Here is an 18,203-nt window from a genome sequence, read left to right as displayed (position 1 = left end):
ATGTTCCTAGGTGGTTAACGTCTTTACCCCTACTTATTATGGATTAACAAAGGCAACACACGGCTTGAAACCTGTTGTCCGGATTTGTGGAGAAATAATTCCACACCGAAGAGGTGGCTTTTTTGGTATTTTGCCCAGGCATCACAATGGGCTTACTCATCCCACGACTACAACTGTCTCCCCCGGTGCCTGATTTAAACAAACCTCATCACCATCAGAATCCTCATCGTCAACTTCCTTCTCAGCGCCAGCAACACCCATATCCTCATCCTGGTGTACTTCAACAGTGACATCTTCAATTTGAATATCAGAAACTGGACTGTGGGTGCTCCTTCCAGCACTTGCAGAGGGCGTGCAAATGGTGGAAGGAGCCACCTCTTCCCGTTCAGTGTTGGGAAGGTCAGGCATCGCAACCGCCGACACACTTGGACTCTCTTTGGGGATTTGTGATAGCATCTTAGAACGCACAGTTCTTTGCTGTGCTTTTGCCAGCTTTTTAACTCTTTTCATTTTTTTAGCGGGAGGATGAGGGCTTTCATCATCATGTGAAGCTAAACCACTAGTCATGAACACAGGCCAGGGCCTTAGCCGTTCCTTGCTACTCCGTGTCGTAAATGGCATATTGGCAAGTATTCGTTTCTTCGCAGACGATTTAAATACATTTTTTGGGTCCTTTTTACTGAACTTTGGCTTTTTGGATTTTACATGCCCTCTACTATGACATTGGTCATCGGCCTTGGCAGACGACGTTGATGGAATTTCATCATCTATGTCATGACTAGTGGCAGCAACTTCAGCACTAGAAGGAAGTGGATCTTGATCTTTCCCTATTTTATCCTCAAAATTTTTGTTCTCCATTATTTTTCTCGAGTTATATAACACAATATGCAGCACAGGAGAGCATACCCCTAAACCACACACACACGGCAAAGACTGTAAAAATTATTTGGATAATAACCCTTTTATTTGGAGTTATAATAATATGCAGCACAGGAAAGCGTACCCCTACACCACACAGGGCAAACCCTGTAAAAAATGATTCGGATTAAATATTAATAACCCCTTTATTTGGGGTAAATAAGCGCAGGACAGCACCATTGGACTTATACAGCAGTACTGCTGGAGTTATACGGCAGTACTGCTGGACTTATACGCCAGTACCCCTGGACTTATATGCCAGTACCGCTGGACTTATACGGCAGTACCGCTGGACTTATATGGCAGCACCACTGGACTGGACTTATACGGCAGCACCACTGGATTTATGGGAGCACAGGACACCACAACTGGACTTATGGCAGCACAGGACACCACCACTAGACTGGACTTATAAAGCAGCACCACTGGACTTACAGGACACCACCACTGGACTTATGGCAGCACAGGACACCACCACTGGACTGATGCAGCACAAGACAGCACCACTGGACTGGACTTATACAGCAGCACTGGATTTATGGCAGCTCAAGACACCACCACTGGACTTATGGCAGCACAGGACACCACCACTGGACTGATGCAACACAAGACAGCACCACTGGACTGGACTTATACAGCAGCATTGGATTTATGGCAGCACAGGACATCACCAATGTGTCTGGACTGATGCAGCACAAGACACCACCACTGGACTGATGCAGCACAAGACAGCACCACTGGAATGATACAAAAGAGCAGGTCGTCACTCCACGCGCCATGCCACTTTCCCACACAGACACTGAGGAGACACATCCTCTCGCTACACTCTCCAGGACTGGAGTGAAAATAGGGGGGCGGGGGGCACAAAACATACAAAGTCCGGATCTTGCGAGAATCTGACAGTGGGATGATGATGTTTTGCCTCGTTCTGGTTTCCAAGTCTGGAGGGAAAACCCGAGCTGGACTCGGATCCAGACTCGGAGCGTGAAGTTCGGGGGGGTTCGGTTCTCAGGGAACCGAACCCACTCATTTCAAGTTATCACACCCTTTTCTCTTTCATCCACTAGTGGACACTAGAGAACTCTTAGACAGCTGGGGTGTGAAGAAATGCAGATTGGAGGTAGCACAATCTAATAAAACAATGTATGCAGAGCTGGCTTCTCCCCCTTTCCACCCCCTAATCCCTCCAGTTTGAAAAATTGTGCTTGGAGGTGTTGTTCCATTAAGTGATTTTCTAAGTTTTTTTTTCAGTGGCTTAACCTGCCTATACGAAAGGAGGGTGACGGCTCACATTCTTTTCTAAAAAGAGACAAAGATCCCATGTGGAAAGGATTGGCATCTCTGAGGATCTACAGCAGGGGCAGCGTAGTGAGTACAGTGGCTAAAGCAGATTATCCCCTCAGTGCAGGACTCAGGGCAGCACCATAGACAGTGATCTGGCCCTGGGTGTAGAATAGAGAACCGGAGAACAGCGGTGGAGTAGTGAGTTGTTACTGAAGGAGGGGGTAGGCACGCGCTTCGACAGTGAACCGGAGCAGCGCAGGAGGCGGCGGTACATGCTGGTATCCTAGAGGTTACGAGCGGCAGAGCAGGCGTGAGAACGGCAGCTCAGGAACTGGAGATCTGGCAGCCGGGATAGAAGAGCAGCCTTATTCTGCATGCGGAGGCTTCAGGGGCGATTCAGATGTAAAGGGGCTCCGTGGCAGCGCACAGTATGGGGCTCACTGAAAGCAGACCTTTCCCCCTCCTACAGTGCATGTTAAGAGGGACACGAAGTGAAGTATAGAATTCATTTTCTGACATTTTGATTTCCCTCAGGCGCGCAGTTAAAGCGATAAGCCTCTGTGGGGGTGGGGGGAGGCGGACTTTGCAGAGCCCTGACACAGAAGAGACTGGTGGATCTTATAGATGTAATAGTTTAGTGCAGTGCATAGTGACTACATTGCTTACTGAAAGTTATGGTGCTAGTTTAGTATAGGCTCCCCTACTGTGATCTTCTATAATTTTTTTAATTATTGATATATGTTTTGTCTACCAAGGGACTCTGCTGACAGGTCCTGTGGAGGAGGAGCAACAGGATTTCAACCCAGTGCAACTCAAGCTGTATAAACAGTTGGTGGTGTAGGGTTTGTAACCGTCAGGCTGGCTAAGGAATTGTTTAATTTTCACTTCAATATATTCCAGCTGTGTGACTCCAAAATCTTTTCATTGCTCCTTATACCCTATGGTCTTTCTCCTCCTACTACTATAGGGTGAAAGTACTGCTGACTGGTGTGAGAGTGTATGTTAAACATGTCTAATGCACCAACCAAGACCACAAAAACTTGCTACGTTTGTTCAAAATGTGAAAAAAAGAGCACTAATGTTGGCAGCTCCAAGGTGTGTGACACATGTCTAGGAATAGACGCTCAACCTGGGAGCAGTGGTCTGTCCAGGTCCTGATAACAGGCCTTGGCAGATACCTGTAAGGAAATGGCAGAATCCCACAAACAACATTTAGAATGGGCAGCGGGATTGTCCAAGACTATGGAGGAATTCTTAATTAGAATTACGCCACCCGCGCAAGTAGAAAAGTATGTGCGTAAGGCGGTGAAAAGACCCCTCCTACAGGAGGAGTCAGAGAAGGAGGGTCTCAAAGAGGAAGAAGAGGAGGGAGAGTCAGTAGAGGTAACAATTGATGCTAATCCTCAGGAGGAGGTTACTGAGGTTAGGGGGTTAGATTCCCTTATTGAAGCAGTAAAACAGGTCCTTAACTTCAAGAAAGAGGAGGTTAAGGAACCTGAAGTCTTCAATCTATTTGAGTCTCAGAAACCGCAAACAGCTGTTTTTCTGATTCCTCAGACTCTCCAGGATTAAATGGGGGAAGCATGGAAGCAGCCTGATAGACGCTTTCAGATCCCAAAAAAATCACAGCAAATTACCCACTGCCTAAGGGTGTCATGTCTAAGTTGGAGGTTCCTCCAATTGTAGATGCCTCCCTTGCTAGATTGTCATATAAGACAACCTTACCAATACCAAATGTAACTACACTTAAGGATGTGTCAGATCGTAAGTTGGATACGGCATTTAAATCTATTTTGATGGCGGCAGGAGCGTCACACAGACCTATGATTATCAGTGCTTGGGTAACTAAGGCTACTGCAGCATGGGCTGGTCAAATTATACAGAAAGTAGCGGAAGATAACAGTCAAGAAGAGATAGGCTAGCAGAACATATCCTAGAGTCGGCTATATACATTTGCCAAGCTACAAAGGAAGCTAGCAGGATAGCGTCACGTATCTCAGCTTCGGCTATTTCAGCCAGAAGAATTTTGTGGCTCAGGGAATGGCAGATGGACTCAGATTCTAAGAAGGCAGTGGAGGCGATCCCCTTTGTAGGGGAAACCATATTTGGCCCAGACTTAGACAAGTGGATTTCACAGGCAACAGCAGGAAAATCTACTTTTCTACCTACCACATATCCCAGAACCACACCACCAGTCAGGAGAAATTACTCTTGCCCGGTGTTCAATTAATTTAGGTTCCAATCCTTTGGAGCTAGAGGAAGAGGATTTGGCGGTCAGTGGGAACAAAAGCAAAGGCCGTTCCCAGTCCACAGCCTGAAAACAAGACCCTAAACCTGCTGACAAGACCGTGGCATGATGATCTCCCAGCTCACCTTGGGTCTCCTTTGGTGGGCGCATGGTTGGAAAGGTTTCGGGACACCTGGGCTGAAACCTCACCAGAAGTTTGGATCAACAATATTATTTCCCTGGGTTACAAGATAGAATTTCTGAACCGATCTCACAGCCAGGTCTTTTCAACAGCACTTTCTCTGTGTGCCCTCAAAAAATGAGGGCATCGGAGAAAGCGATTCAAGGATTACTTCAGACAGAAGTAATTTTGCCTGTCCCTATTTCTCAAAGAGGAACGGATTTTATTCAAATCTTTTTGTAGTGCCAAAACTGAATGGGTCCATCAGACCAATCCTCAATTTAAAGGTCTTAAATCAATTTCTAAAAGTGTACAGATTCAAGATGGCGTCAATACAGTCGGGTATTGCGGGCCTGGAACAGGGAGTGTTAATGGTATCAATGGACATAAAGGATGCATACATCCATGTCCCTATTTGGACCCCACACCAAGCCTACTTACGGTTTGCAGTGGGCAAAACTCATTACCAGTTCAGAGCCCTACCAGTTGGCTTATCATCAGCCCCGAGAATCTTCATGAAGATCATGGCAGTCATGGTTGCAAACCTAAGATCGTTAGAGGTAACAATTATTCCATATCTGGATGACATTCTGGTCAAGGCTCCCTCTCAGTACCAGTTGATTCAGAATGCTCAGATCACTCATCAGTTTCTGACTCAGCTTGGCTGGATCATGAATTTCAAGTAGTCCAATCTGCATTCAATTGGGAGGATTCAATTCCTGGGCCTCATTTTAGATATGATACAGATGAAGGTATTTCTCCCGGAAGATAAGATTCAAGACATCAAAGAATTGGTACGTCAGGTGCTAGAGAACCAGACGGGATCCCTACACCTTTGTGTACGGCTTCTAGGAAAGTTGGTAGCATCTTTTGAAACGATCCAGTACGGCAGACTGCATTCCAGACCCTTTCAGCTAAATCTAATTACTCAGGGTGCAGGCAGGCATCTACTTCTTCACCTAAGGATTCGCTTATCACCACAGGCCAGGACCTCGTTAATTTGGTGGTTGGTCCACAAGAACCTAGCGGCAGGAAAGAGGTTTGGTCTGGGATTGGAAGATTCTGACAAGAGATGCCAGTCTCAAAGGATAGGGAGCGGTACTGGACAACCATCAGTTTCAGGAAAGGTAGACACCACAGGAGAGCAGATTTCCTACAAATGTACTGGAACAGAGAGCCATTTACAATGCACTTCTTCTAGCAGAAGACCTAGTATGGGCTCAGCACGTCAGAATGCAGTCGGACAATGTGACAGCAACGGCATATTTAAATCGTCAGGGAGTAACAAAAAGCAGAATTACTTTAAAAGAGGCTGCTATGAAACCAGATGGACTTGGACTGAGAACCTTTTTATTCATCACTTGTTTCTCACAGTATAATGTACTTTTTAATCCTTGGCCCATTCTAGGTATATACACCAGAGCATAGGTGTATCATGTATACTGTTATTTCATGTTATTAGGTATTTATTGTCCTTGCTATTACCTGCAATATGGTATGTATTGGAGATATAAAAACAATTGCCATACTGTGTGACTATAGCAGGACAGGCCATAGTGTGTGACAGGAGGCGAGCCAGGCATCTGTGCTTGCTCATTACCATTTGTATCACATATGTGAGTCCATTGTGTGAGGTGTGATAGGTGTTGCTGGTAATGTAATCAGAACAATGACTAAGTGACTGGTAAGATAGCTAGCTGCCAGCCCAAGTTATTTATCTAGGTCATCAGGTCATCTGGGAGGTACAGTAATTAGGTTAGAACTCCCAGAGGATGTACAATGGGTCTCCACAGCACTATACTGGCTGAAATAGCCTTGGAATATCCTGACCCAACCTCCTGAGTAGCCTGTTTGGCACCAGAGGGGATCTGCCAGTCAGGTATATAAGGAGATCAGGTCTTAATGGAAGAGAATCTATTGTGGTGGATCCTGTGAATCAGACATCAGCAGGAAACACTCTGAGCTGGGCTTCACTGTGCCACCAGAGGAAACCCTACCAGGACAGGGTCAGTGTGAGTCAGTACCCCAGGCTGGGGGACATAGGACTGTCTAGCAAGAGTTAGTGGTAAGGATACAGATTATTGCTATTGCTACTCATGGATGCTGACTGCAAGAGGCTGCTTGGGGATACATGCTACCAATTACCCTGTAACATGTGACTATCTTATGGTGTTGTGCTGTCATAATGAAGACTTATTTTTTATATATTCTGATCTGCCCGAGTGAATCGAATCCCACAGAGGGTAACCACCATCCCAGCGAAAACGTGCTTTCCTCACAGAGGCCACAAAGATTCTGTCTTGGACAGAAAAGTGCAACATCATCTTGTTGGCGGTCTTCATTCCAGGAGTAGACAATTGGGAGGCAGACTACCTCGGTCATCAGGATATGCATCCAGTGGAGTGGTGTATACACCCCCAGGTATTCGAGGCAGTAGTGCGACGGTGGGGTCTCCCGCAGATAGAGCTAATGGCTTCTTGGAACATCCATCAACTGCCAAAATATGCGGCCAGGACACGGGATCCAGCAGCAGAGGCGGTGGATGCACTGACGATTCCTTGGAAATACGAACTGGTGAACATCTTTCCGCCCTTTCCCCTTTTACCAAGAGTGTTAAAAAAGATCAAACGGGAAAGAGCGTGGGTGATTTTAATAGCTCCAGATTGGCCTCGCAGAAGTCGGTACTTGGACCAAAGGGGACTCCTGGCGGAAGATTCTTGGAGGCTGCCACAGAGGGAGGACCTGCTGTCAAAGGTCCCATTTCTTCACCTGGATCTGAACCGTTTCCGTTTGACAGCGTGGTTCTTGAAACCAGGATACTAAGAGACAGAGGTATCCAGAAATTGGCTATTCCTACCATGTTAGCTGCAAGGAAACCAGTCACTGCAGCACACTACTATAGAATTTGGAAAAAGTACATGGACTGGTGCCAGTCTAAGGGTTGGAATCCCGGGGAATTCCGCATAAATAGACTTTTGAGATTTCTTCAAAATGGTCTGGATGGGGGTTTGATATTGGGATCCATGAAGGTGAAGGTCTCAGCCCTCTTGATCCTTATTCAGCAACGTCTGGCGTCATTGCAGGAGGTCCAGACATTTTTGCAAGGTGTGTTGAGAATACAACCACCTTTTTGTCCTCCCAAGGCCCTGTGGGATCTAAATTTGGTGTTTTTGAGCCTTTGGAAAAAGCATATCTGAAATTCTTGAGCTGGATGGTAGTCCTGCTCCTAGCTTTAGCATCAGCGAGGAGGGTCTCCGAGTTAGGAGCTCTGTCATGTAGAAGTCCTTTTCTAGATTTTCATGAAGACAGAGCAGAGCTCCGTACAAAGGCAGAGTTTTTATCTAAGGTGGTTTCCGGTTTCCACATAAATCAACCGATTGTGGTCCCCTCTTTCCAGGGTTTGGCAGACGGGGACGTAACCTTGGATGTGGTTCGAGCTTTACGAGTATACGTAAAGGCTACAGATTCAGTTAGGAGATCAGATGCTTTGTTTGTCTTGTATGATGGGCCCAGGAAGGGATGGCCAACATCAAAACAGACTTTGGCCAGATGGATACGGCTAACCATAAAATAGGCATATACCTCTAGCGGTAATAGGATTCCATTTCGGGTAGGTGCTCATACTACCAGGTCAGTGGGGGCTTCATGGGCTGCGGCTAGAGGCGCCTCCACTATCCAACTTTGCAGAGCTGCAACGTGGTCATCAGCACACACGTTCACTTGCTTCTACAAGTTTGATACATTTGCCTCTAGAGATGCAAGGTTTGGACGTTCGGTTCTTCAGGCTTTGGACAGCACTCACGCCTATGGGGGTATCTTTGGGACGTCCTCAGCTGTCTAAGAGTTCTCCAGTGTCCCATAGAGGATGAAAGAGAAAAGAGGATTTTGGTCCTTACCGATAAATCCATTTCTCTGAATCCACTCCTTTTCTCTGCTACAGTACTTTGCAAACTATTTTCTAAACATTTTCACTGTACCACACCTAGGCTCATATTTATGCCGGTCCTGTGGGATCGGCATCGCAAGAAAATATAGTGGGTGCAGGCCGGACTGATACTGACTACATGCCTCCGGGCAGAATAAAAGAGTATCGTCCGCGACACCTCGTCGCGCCGTGTGTATGCACATTTAGACATGCCATAATATCCCTTTAATCTGGGACATTTATGATTTACACTGGTTCTGTAGCTGGCTAAATTCAAGCCTGCGTTTCATCTTGTTTTAATTGGCCACAGAACCTATGTAATTCATAGGTGTCAAGGATTAAAGGAATATTATAGGAAGCCTACTTATACTTAATGAGGCTTTTTTGTTTTCATTCCCAGTAGGTAAACAAAGTAATATTTCACATATCCCCACTGATAATCTCCCACCAGTGCCACAACACTGGTAGCCAGTCCCGTGCTCTATACCCGGTTACCAATGTTGCAGCGCTGGCAGGAGTTGATGAAGCAGCAGTGCAGGTGTCCCTATTTGACACCCAGAGCTGCTTGCTCTAAGTAGCAAAATATAAATTAATCAAATAAAAGAAATAAAAAACTTGGGGTTGCTGAAAGCAGCCCCCGGTCAAAAGGTGCATCTGGCTCCTGCCGGCACCAAACGAAAACTGGATGGCCTGGGGCTGGGTATATAGGAGGAAGCACCAGTGCATCCTGGGACCTGAAAGCTTAACTGTTTAGTGCCCAGTTTTCTCCAAACCACCTATACCCCATGGTAATTCCTGTGGAGCTTATGGACCCTGATGAAGAAATATGTTTAGATTATACTCAGGAATCTGGCAAATGATTGTAACCCTACTGTGGTGTTGGCCATGCCCCTTGGTCACACCCACTGTCTGGGAATCTGAAAATGTAGTGTTGGTAATTCTAACTGTATGTTTGCTTTTTGTGGTTTTCTGTTAAAACTATGGCTTAGTTCTGTTTAGGTCATGTCTTAAGTTTCTAATGTAAGTTACTGGATGCATTTTCTGAATGTTGGGATAGAAATGCAATTTTGTTTTGTTTTAACTTGCAGATAAAACTAAAATAGAAGAACAACCTAGGTATTTTTACAGGTAGTACACCAGATACCCTCCCTCCACATCTCTAAAATGTTGACCCCTTGATAACGCAGGAGTTTATGCATTACATGTTCTAGTGCAGGGAACAAGGGAGGATAAAAAAATTTGAGTCACACACAAAAAAAATAACTTTTTACTTTTATTATTTCAAACGGTTAAATACAAATAGACAATATAAAATCTTTAAACAAAAATAAAATACAGATAATGCAAATATATTCTGTTACGCTGAAAAACAAATCGAACCTTTACTAAATGCCCCACATCAAGTACACATCGCACAGTCAGGGTCATCTTAACAGCAGTGTAGGCCCCTGGGCAAAGCAATGCAGTGGGCCCCCAACCCATCCTCCAGCGGAAGGGGTGGGGGTGCTGTCAGCGGCAGCTTTGTTGTCCCGCAGGCAGAAAGGGGTATTCTATCTTTCACTCAGCATGTTGAAGCTGGAGCAGTAATTATTGCTAATTACTCCTTTACTGCACAGATGGTGAGAGATGGTGGGAGATGGGGTGGGAGGGAGTGGGTGTAATAATACACAGCGGAGGGGTGGAAATTCATAATTTTCCAGTGGGAAAGCAGCTTGCTTGACTGCAGATATCTCCAGTTCCTGGAGATAGATTTCTTAGGGATAAAAAACTAGAGAGTCCCACCTTTCAGGAGGTACTGGGGACTTGGGGATCAGAGTTCAAAAGCCAGAGCAATCCACAATGAAAATATAAAACTGCATACCAGGCGTGTTAAGCTGGAGCAGGGACCAGCTGCTGGAAGGCTAATATCTCTGGTTTTGGATACAGCAGAGACAAGCTGCCACTGTCCACTGGGAGAGTCACAGTTTTTGGAGCATACCCTCAGAAAAACTCCAAGTCAGACAGAACCCCAGATATCTGGCTGGGAAGTGCAAATAACAGGCTTGGATGGGGACCACTGCTTTGAACTCAGATATCTCCGGTTTCCCAGGGCCAAGTTTAAAAAATCTGGTATCCCTGGAAAAAGGGGACCCTCAGCTATAAGCCTAGGACCCTTATACTCCTGGGGTCCTTAAGCAACTGTCCATTGACCCCATACAAAAAGATGGCCCTGCATACAGTACGTTAAAGCATGGAACAAGGCATTAAATTAATAATCTGTTCTATTAAACTACAGTTTTAGGTTTATTTTGAAATTGTATAAAAGTTAAAATACCTTATAGGGACCTTAATACAATGTAATCATGGTTATTATACATAACATAAGATTAAAAAAGAAAAATACACATCTATAAATATAAAGAGAATCTGAAAATAAACTTCCATTTAACAAAACTACATCTGTTGTAGATTGCTAGTAAATATCCTATTTATCATTAAATCTGTTGACTCCTACAAATGAAGTATCTGACTCACTGCAATTAGCATTGACAGCTCCAAATCTACTCAGCCAATTCATTATTGCTGTGGTGCTAGGACGGCTGCTCCAGACTTCAGCTGACCCACAATTCTTAACATTTACTAACAGTAGTGGTGAAAGATTATGCTGCTTGTGTTCCATCACAGCAGTGTTACTGTGCATGCATGATCTTGGGTCAATACTGTATGTCCTGCATTGCAGCAAATGGAGATTCAGTCTGATACTTAAATATATGAGAAACTACTGTTTATGTGTGTCTAATGGACTCAATTAATTTTGATAAAAAAGCACCTATAAGGCAAATCTTTACCTCTGCGATAAAGATTTAGAAAGCACCATTTTTAAAATGAAACCTCTAACTCAAGTCCCAGTCTTTCAATTTCATCCAAAAGAAAATCTACATCAGATATTTTAGAAGCAGGATTTGAAAACACCATCCGAAAAAAGTTTGTTTTTTCTTTAAATGGCTGATAACTGACCATTACAGTCCCCTTTTCCATCATTAGTGCTTTAATCTTTGGAGCAACCTAAATATTAAAATAGAGTTTGGTTAGAATGTATTGTCATCAAGCTCCGATTACCCATTAGTGTTGAAAACAAAACACAATTAAAAAAAAAGAAGTTAAATTTTAGGAGGCAAAGAGCGTAAATGTGTATAAAAAAGGCAAATGCTCTTCATTATTTTGTATAATTAACAGCAAAACAATAATTGAGTTTACCTTATGCAATTTAGCATTCCATTCCTTGTCCCTTGCTATACCTCTCAGACTGGGTGGTATATACCAGAAACAGACATTGGTATGTTCTGGCTGTAAGATGAAAGACAGAAATTATTATATTCAAATACAGTATGCATCAGACAATACACTAGTTTCTGTATAATACACAGTTTTGTAATTGGCAAGTTGGGGGTGGGGGGAATAGATTATGTATTTTAGCCCATTAATATTTAGCAGCTGCAGCATTTCTCATGTGTAATGTTGCTTTACATTCTCTGCAAGTTGCTCATTCTATTGTATTGTAGAAGGAGACATATGGATGAACTAGAAAACTTATCAAGCAGTCTTCCTGTTCATTATGGTCCCTCTTTCCTTCTACACAGTGGCAGGGGGGTTAGGGCGAGAAACCAAAGACACAACTTCGGTGGGCGTCTCATCATTTCTGGGCGTCAGCTTCACTTGCTAACATTAGCAGCTCTGTAGACTACAAAATCACAACTGCAATTGCATCTATAATTAAAACAAAATGTGATCCAGTACTGCCCTATGCACTGCAACAACACTCTGCAGGAGTACACCTGTATAAACCCCAATTAGACAATGAGCAAATAAGCAGAGTGATCGGTGCTGTACATTGAATGTTTGTTCCATTTTATTCTTCTTATTAAAACTTGGTTTTGGAGCCAGCCTGTGTCTGGATGTATATGGAGGATTAAAGAACCTGTTATGTAAATGTGAGACAGGATTTTAATGTAACTGCTGCATACTGTACCTTTTAACTGCTGTTGGGTTTAAAGAATGGAAGATAAAGATACCTTTCAAGGTATGTGGGTCAGAACTTTAATGTAAGTTTCTGCCATATGGGAAAGGTTTCCAGGTGTTACAAGAAAGTGTGTTTTTGGGGATAAGCCTGACTTAAGAGAAAACAGCTTCACTTCAATGTACAGCGTTAATCACTCTTCTTATTTGTTCATTGCAATTGCATTCATGTCCAAACATGAATTAGGCCCAGAGTCTCTCCACATTCACGAAAAGTAGCCTACAAAGGCATCTCAGGAGCATTATAATTTTTTCTAGTACAATCCAGTCTACACCTGGAAGTGTATTTCAAGTTGCCAGAAGGATTCATAAAGCTATTTCCAGCCAGTGAAAATTGGCAGTTTGTGCAGCCAGAGATATCATTTAACCCAGGTTTCAATGTTAGCCAGTGCTTCTTTCTGTTTTTCATCTTGAACTATCCATGACAACCATGTCTTTAACACTTAGTCCCCTGTGAGATGCAAAACTTGAGGTATCTGTGCATTCTTTTGACAGTACCAGATCTGTTGAAATCAGATGCCAATACTTTTTTGATGAAACCTGATGCTGTACTGAATGTGTGATGAAAGTGGCGCTTAATTGGACAAGTACAATTTCCCGAAGATTTATTAGAGAGTAAATCTTTTCTGGTGAACTAGATTACTTTCTGGAAGGACTCATTGATTTCACTCTTCCTGTATCCTCTATCTACAAATCTTTGGCCCCTGGTCTGAAGTGCTTGTATCAGTAGTTTCAAGGGTGATGTGGACCACAAAAAAAGCAGAGAGCAAGGTAAATCTATTTAGTGGAATGGGATGGATACTGGATGCATGCAGCAGAGTGTTCTTGTCTGTTGTATTGGGAAAAAAATGTAGACAGTTCATTGTAGTTAAGAGACACTGTAACATCCAAAAATTGGATTCTGGTGCAGCTGAGCACGAGGCTGAAATGTATAGTCCCTGGAAAGTTATTGAGTTTATCAATGAAATGAAGCAGACTGTCCTCTCCCCCTTGCCATATCAAAATTAATAATTTATGGACTGCACATATAATAAAACTGAATTCTGAATTCTGTATTGGACAGAGTGTGAGTATTTTCATATGATTCCATGAAATATTACCATATGATGGGCCCATATTTTACCCCATCGCAGTGCCTTGTTTTAGCAGACAGGCACTTTTTATGTTTTTTAAATAGTCTTTATTCTGGATGATACTTATAAGCATCATAACATTCAACCAGAGAGCTAAGGTAGCTGCTGTCAATAAGGTCTCTACAAGCACTGATGGCCTGTTCATGTTGAATATTGGGGTAAAGACTTGATACATCAAGGGTGACCAATATAGAGTCAGAAAAAGCAACACTGATGTCACCCAGTGTCTACAAGATATAACTCAAAGAACCTTTTATTAGAGGCTCTAGATAAAAGTCAACCAGTTATGTAAGTTGGCATAGAGAGTTCCTAGCAGAAATAGTGGGCCTTCTCAGTGGATGCACTAAACTTTTGTGTACCTTGGTTAAAGTGTAAAATTGGGAATCTTGGGGAGCTGCTGTGTCAAAATCTCTGTTGTCTCAGTGGTAATATATCTATTATTAACCCTTAAGCTAATGATACCATCATAGTCCGTATGCCTGAGCAAGACAATACCTCTACCATTGTCTACAGAGAGTATAACCAGTCATTTGTAATACTGCAAGGATTTAATTGTATCCAGCTCTTCCCTAGCAATGTTGTGATGTGATTCATTATTTCTCAACAAACAGAACTGTGCTATTAAGAGATGCTATCATGCTGAGGCATCTAATACTATGCTGGAGGAATAGAAATGTAGATGCACACTCCTAGCACTAAGAACACTGATAGTAAGAATAATTTAGATAAACCATCACAATTAACATAGAGTATAAGTGAAGTTCTTACCTCCAGCCCCCCACCCCACCCCCTTTGCCCCTTTGTGTATATATTGTAAACTGGAAGGCAAGGCTCCGGTATTGGCACCCCTCCCATTTACCCTCAGGTGTTTTAATTAGCAAGGTTCCTGCATTTCAGATCAGATAGTATTAGGAATGTTAGGGACCCATGTGATGAAGTCACCTGGTTGCGGTATATGGGCCCGCATATTTGCGCAAATGTGTGCTAAGAACTTCACTTATACTCCATGTTAATTGTAAGGGTTTATCTAAATTAGTCTTACTATCAGTGTTCTTAGTGCTAGGAGTGTACATCTGCATTTCTCTTCCCCCAGCTTTGTATATACAGTAGCAATCTGCCACCAGTATTGTGAGTAAATGTCAGTGCAAATGGACCAACCTTTATTTAGCAGGGATATTTCAGGGTCAGTCAGCTTGTGAATCCAATTGTTCTTTTGGTCATTCCAACTAACTCTTCTTTCCACCTTTCTTGAAGGTTAAAAAGGTTGTTATGGGGACCTTCTCCTGCTATATAACCCAAAGAGTAAGGTGCCACCTGATGGGGCAGTGCTTAGCATGTCCAAATCACTGGCAGAGGTAAGCAATTGACTCTCTACATCAATAAAGAGAACGACCATCTACTGCATCCCCTTTTAAATCCTGGTCTGAAAAGCAGTTGTTCAATCCTTCATAGTCAGGGTAAACCCTATCGTATTTGCACTGTAGCATGCTGTTTTGATACAATAAAACAATTTTTATTTCTTTATTAACTGACTTGAGTGCTGTCCTTGCCTCTACCCTTTTGGATTCTGGAGTGTTTTGCATGATTTCTCTTGATAATAACTATGCACTAAATTGGAAGAATACACTTTTTTTTTTCACTATTTATGTAAAAGCCTGGTCAGAGTCTTGTTCAGTAGTCTACACACAATATGTATGTGTGTGTCTGAATATTATATATATATATATATATATATATATATATATATATAGAAATAGAAATTTGGGTATGCAGGCACTCACCAGTAAATTCCAACAGGTATTTATTAATAACTCACAGAGACATAAAGTCGGTGTGTCGACGTTTCGGTCATCACGTGACCTTCTTCAGGACATCATACAAGGACATCAGGAAGACAACTGTACAGTGCATCACCATTCACCATATGTCACACAGGCTTCCCTTAAATAGCAAAGGCAGGCCCAAGCCACACCCAACCAGTAATTGCCACAGGAAGTGCCTCAAAAAGCACTAATTTCTGCACATAAACAATTATCCTAACAAGGACCTATACCCTATATGGGCGATTATACTAGAATGTGACTCAAATCCTAATACCACTATATAAAACATCACAAATGACTCAGAAACAAACAAAACACGGCCGCAGCCGGAAGTGCCATGCGTTCCACAGACTGTGGAACGCATCCCGACCGGAACCGGAAGTGACATCCGGAACCGGAAGTGACGTAATACACGTCAAAAGAGCTCATCGTTCTGTTACAAACCAAGTGGGAGGCAGTGCACGCTCAGCAAACCACACTCCGCCCACTTGGTAGATGCATCACCATGGTAACCAGCCACTGTATATATATGGGAGCAATAAATACTGACTCAATTTGTCACAAAAGTATATATAATAAATGTAAACATTAGTCTAGCTGGGCAGTTACTGCAAAAGTGCCAAGTGCTGCAGCCTCACCTATAAAAGGGAAAAGCCTGGAGACAAACACCACATAAGACAAATAATTACAAAAATACCAGGAACTGCCCATACGGGGCAGACAAAGTCTGACCCCCATAAAGCAGCACCCGATACAACAAGTAAACTACCATAACAAAAATTAATCCTAACAATTAACCAAAAAATAGAAAAAATAAAACAAATGAAAAATAGAAAATAGAGAATATGTAGAATGTATGTCATACATTCCTCAAATTAGAATTCCTCGGGTCCCTACCTGCCCCTAACGAAGAAAAATATTATACAGATTATGTTAATTTAAACCACGAGGGAACAAGGTGTCCAATTGATATATCCAACGTGATTCACGCTGACGCAGCAATTTATCACGGTCATGGGAATAAAGTCAATCAGCATACACTTCAGGCTTGAGACTGAGTGGCCCATTGTTAGAAAGTGCTTAGCCACTGGCTTATCCGTCTCTTTAATGGCCAGTGCTGAACGGATGGAGTAGCGATGATTTGCCATCCTAACCCGAAAGCAACGGGATGTCATACCGACATAATATAAGCCACATGGGCAGATGATTATATAAATGACATAGTCCATTTTACAATGGAGTCGATGTCGGATGTTGATTCTTTTCCCACTATGGGGGTGCGTGAAGTATGACCCAGTCTGCAAGGATCTACATGTGGTGCAGTCTGGACACCTGAAGCAACCCTTCCATCTAGTTAGGTAACTTGCAGGGGCTCCACTCGGTTGCACAGTAGGTCTCATCAATAACTGGTTCAAGTTTGGCCCTCGTCGGTAAGCACACATAGGTGATTGTGCACTTAGAGCCTTAAACACAGGATCCGTAGAAATGATCGGCCAATGTCGCCTAATAGTCTTCTCAGAATAGATAGATTTGGTATCATATGTAGAAGTAAAGATCATTCTACCTGCGTTATTTATTTGTGAGTTATCAACCTGTTGTGCATATCTGTTTCTAGCCCTGGTGAGGCATCTGCAAATAGTCTTTCGTGAGTAGCCTCTGTCAATGAACCTCTCTGTCATATCTTGAATCTGTGCCTCCGTATTGGTGGGAGATGTATTATAGCGCAATATCCGTATAAACTGCGAAATCGGCAAGCTGTCCTTGAGTCTGTTGGGATGGTGGCTGCGAGCGTGTAGCAATGTATTCCGATCTGTCTCTTTTCGGTAGAGAGTAGATATCAAGTGGATATTTTCAAAAGAAATGGTTACATCTAAAAAAATTAAGTGAAGATTGACTAATCTGATATGTGAACTGTATCGGCTAGGTAGTGCATTCAGATACTCAACCATTGCCATGAACTCAGTCTCGGTGTCACCCCAAACAAAAAATAAATCGTCAATATATCTCCCGAAATATAGTATTTTATCTCCATCCTTTGATAGTATGAATGTATTCTCATACTGTTGCATGTAAAGATTTGCATAGGCGGGCGCCAGGTTAGACCCCATGGCTGTACCCGCCACTTGCATAAAATAATCTTTACCATACAAGAAATAATTATTGGTCAAGACCAGCCTAGCCAAATCTACAAGAAACTCAGTGGGGGGACCAGTTTGTGGACTGGAAATCAGTGCTAGCCTCATAGCTTCCAGACCCTCATTGTGCGGTATAACCGTATATAACGACTGTACGTCCATAGATGCTAGCCATACATTAGCAGGCAAAGCACCCAAAGATTTAATCTTGTCCAGAAAGTCTGGAGTATCACGTATGTAGCTATGCATCTGCTGGATGTATGGCTGTAGAAGCTTATCCAAGAACACTGCTACTGGCTGAAGAGTCGAACCCCTGGCCGAAATGATGGGGCGGCCAGGTGGGTCAACCAGTGTCTTGTGGATCTTGGGAAGTGTGTATAATATGGGGCACACGGGATGTTCAACCTTCAAATAAGCACTGATGCTGTCATCTAACCAACCGTGCTGTGCACCCATATCTATAGCAGAATCTACCAATTTTTTAACTCTGGCAACTGGGCTAGCATGCAGTTTGTGATAGG

The 18,203-nt window shown here is 43.1% G+C and overlaps 1 protein-coding gene across 2 annotated transcripts in view; it reads right to left on the bottom strand.

Moving 5' to 3' along the window:
* Positions 1-9,795: 9,795 nt before the first annotated feature.
* LOC134927892 (glutamate decarboxylase 1-like) overlaps positions 9,796-18,203 on the bottom strand; it is a 308,357-nt gene continuing 299,949 nt past the window's right edge. For both annotated transcript variants that reach the window (XM_063922977.1, XM_063922976.1), the window contains 2 exons: positions 11,773-11,862; positions 9,796-11,580 (listed from right to left, as the gene is read on the bottom strand). In XM_063922977.1, coding sequence (XP_063779047.1) covers positions 11,395-11,580; positions 11,773-11,862 — 276 coding nt within the window. In that variant the 3' untranslated portion in view covers positions 9,796-11,394. The remainder of the gene's footprint in view (positions 11,581-11,772; positions 11,863-18,203) is intronic.

This window comes from Pseudophryne corroboree, chromosome 5, assembly GCF_028390025.1.
Source record: "Pseudophryne corroboree isolate aPseCor3 chromosome 5, aPseCor3.hap2, whole genome shotgun sequence".
Lineage (NCBI taxonomy): Eukaryota > Metazoa > Chordata > Amphibia > Anura > Myobatrachidae > Pseudophryne > Pseudophryne corroboree.
Note: the sequence above shows the minus strand (reverse complement) of the source record. Positions and strands in the feature narration are given on the sequence as shown.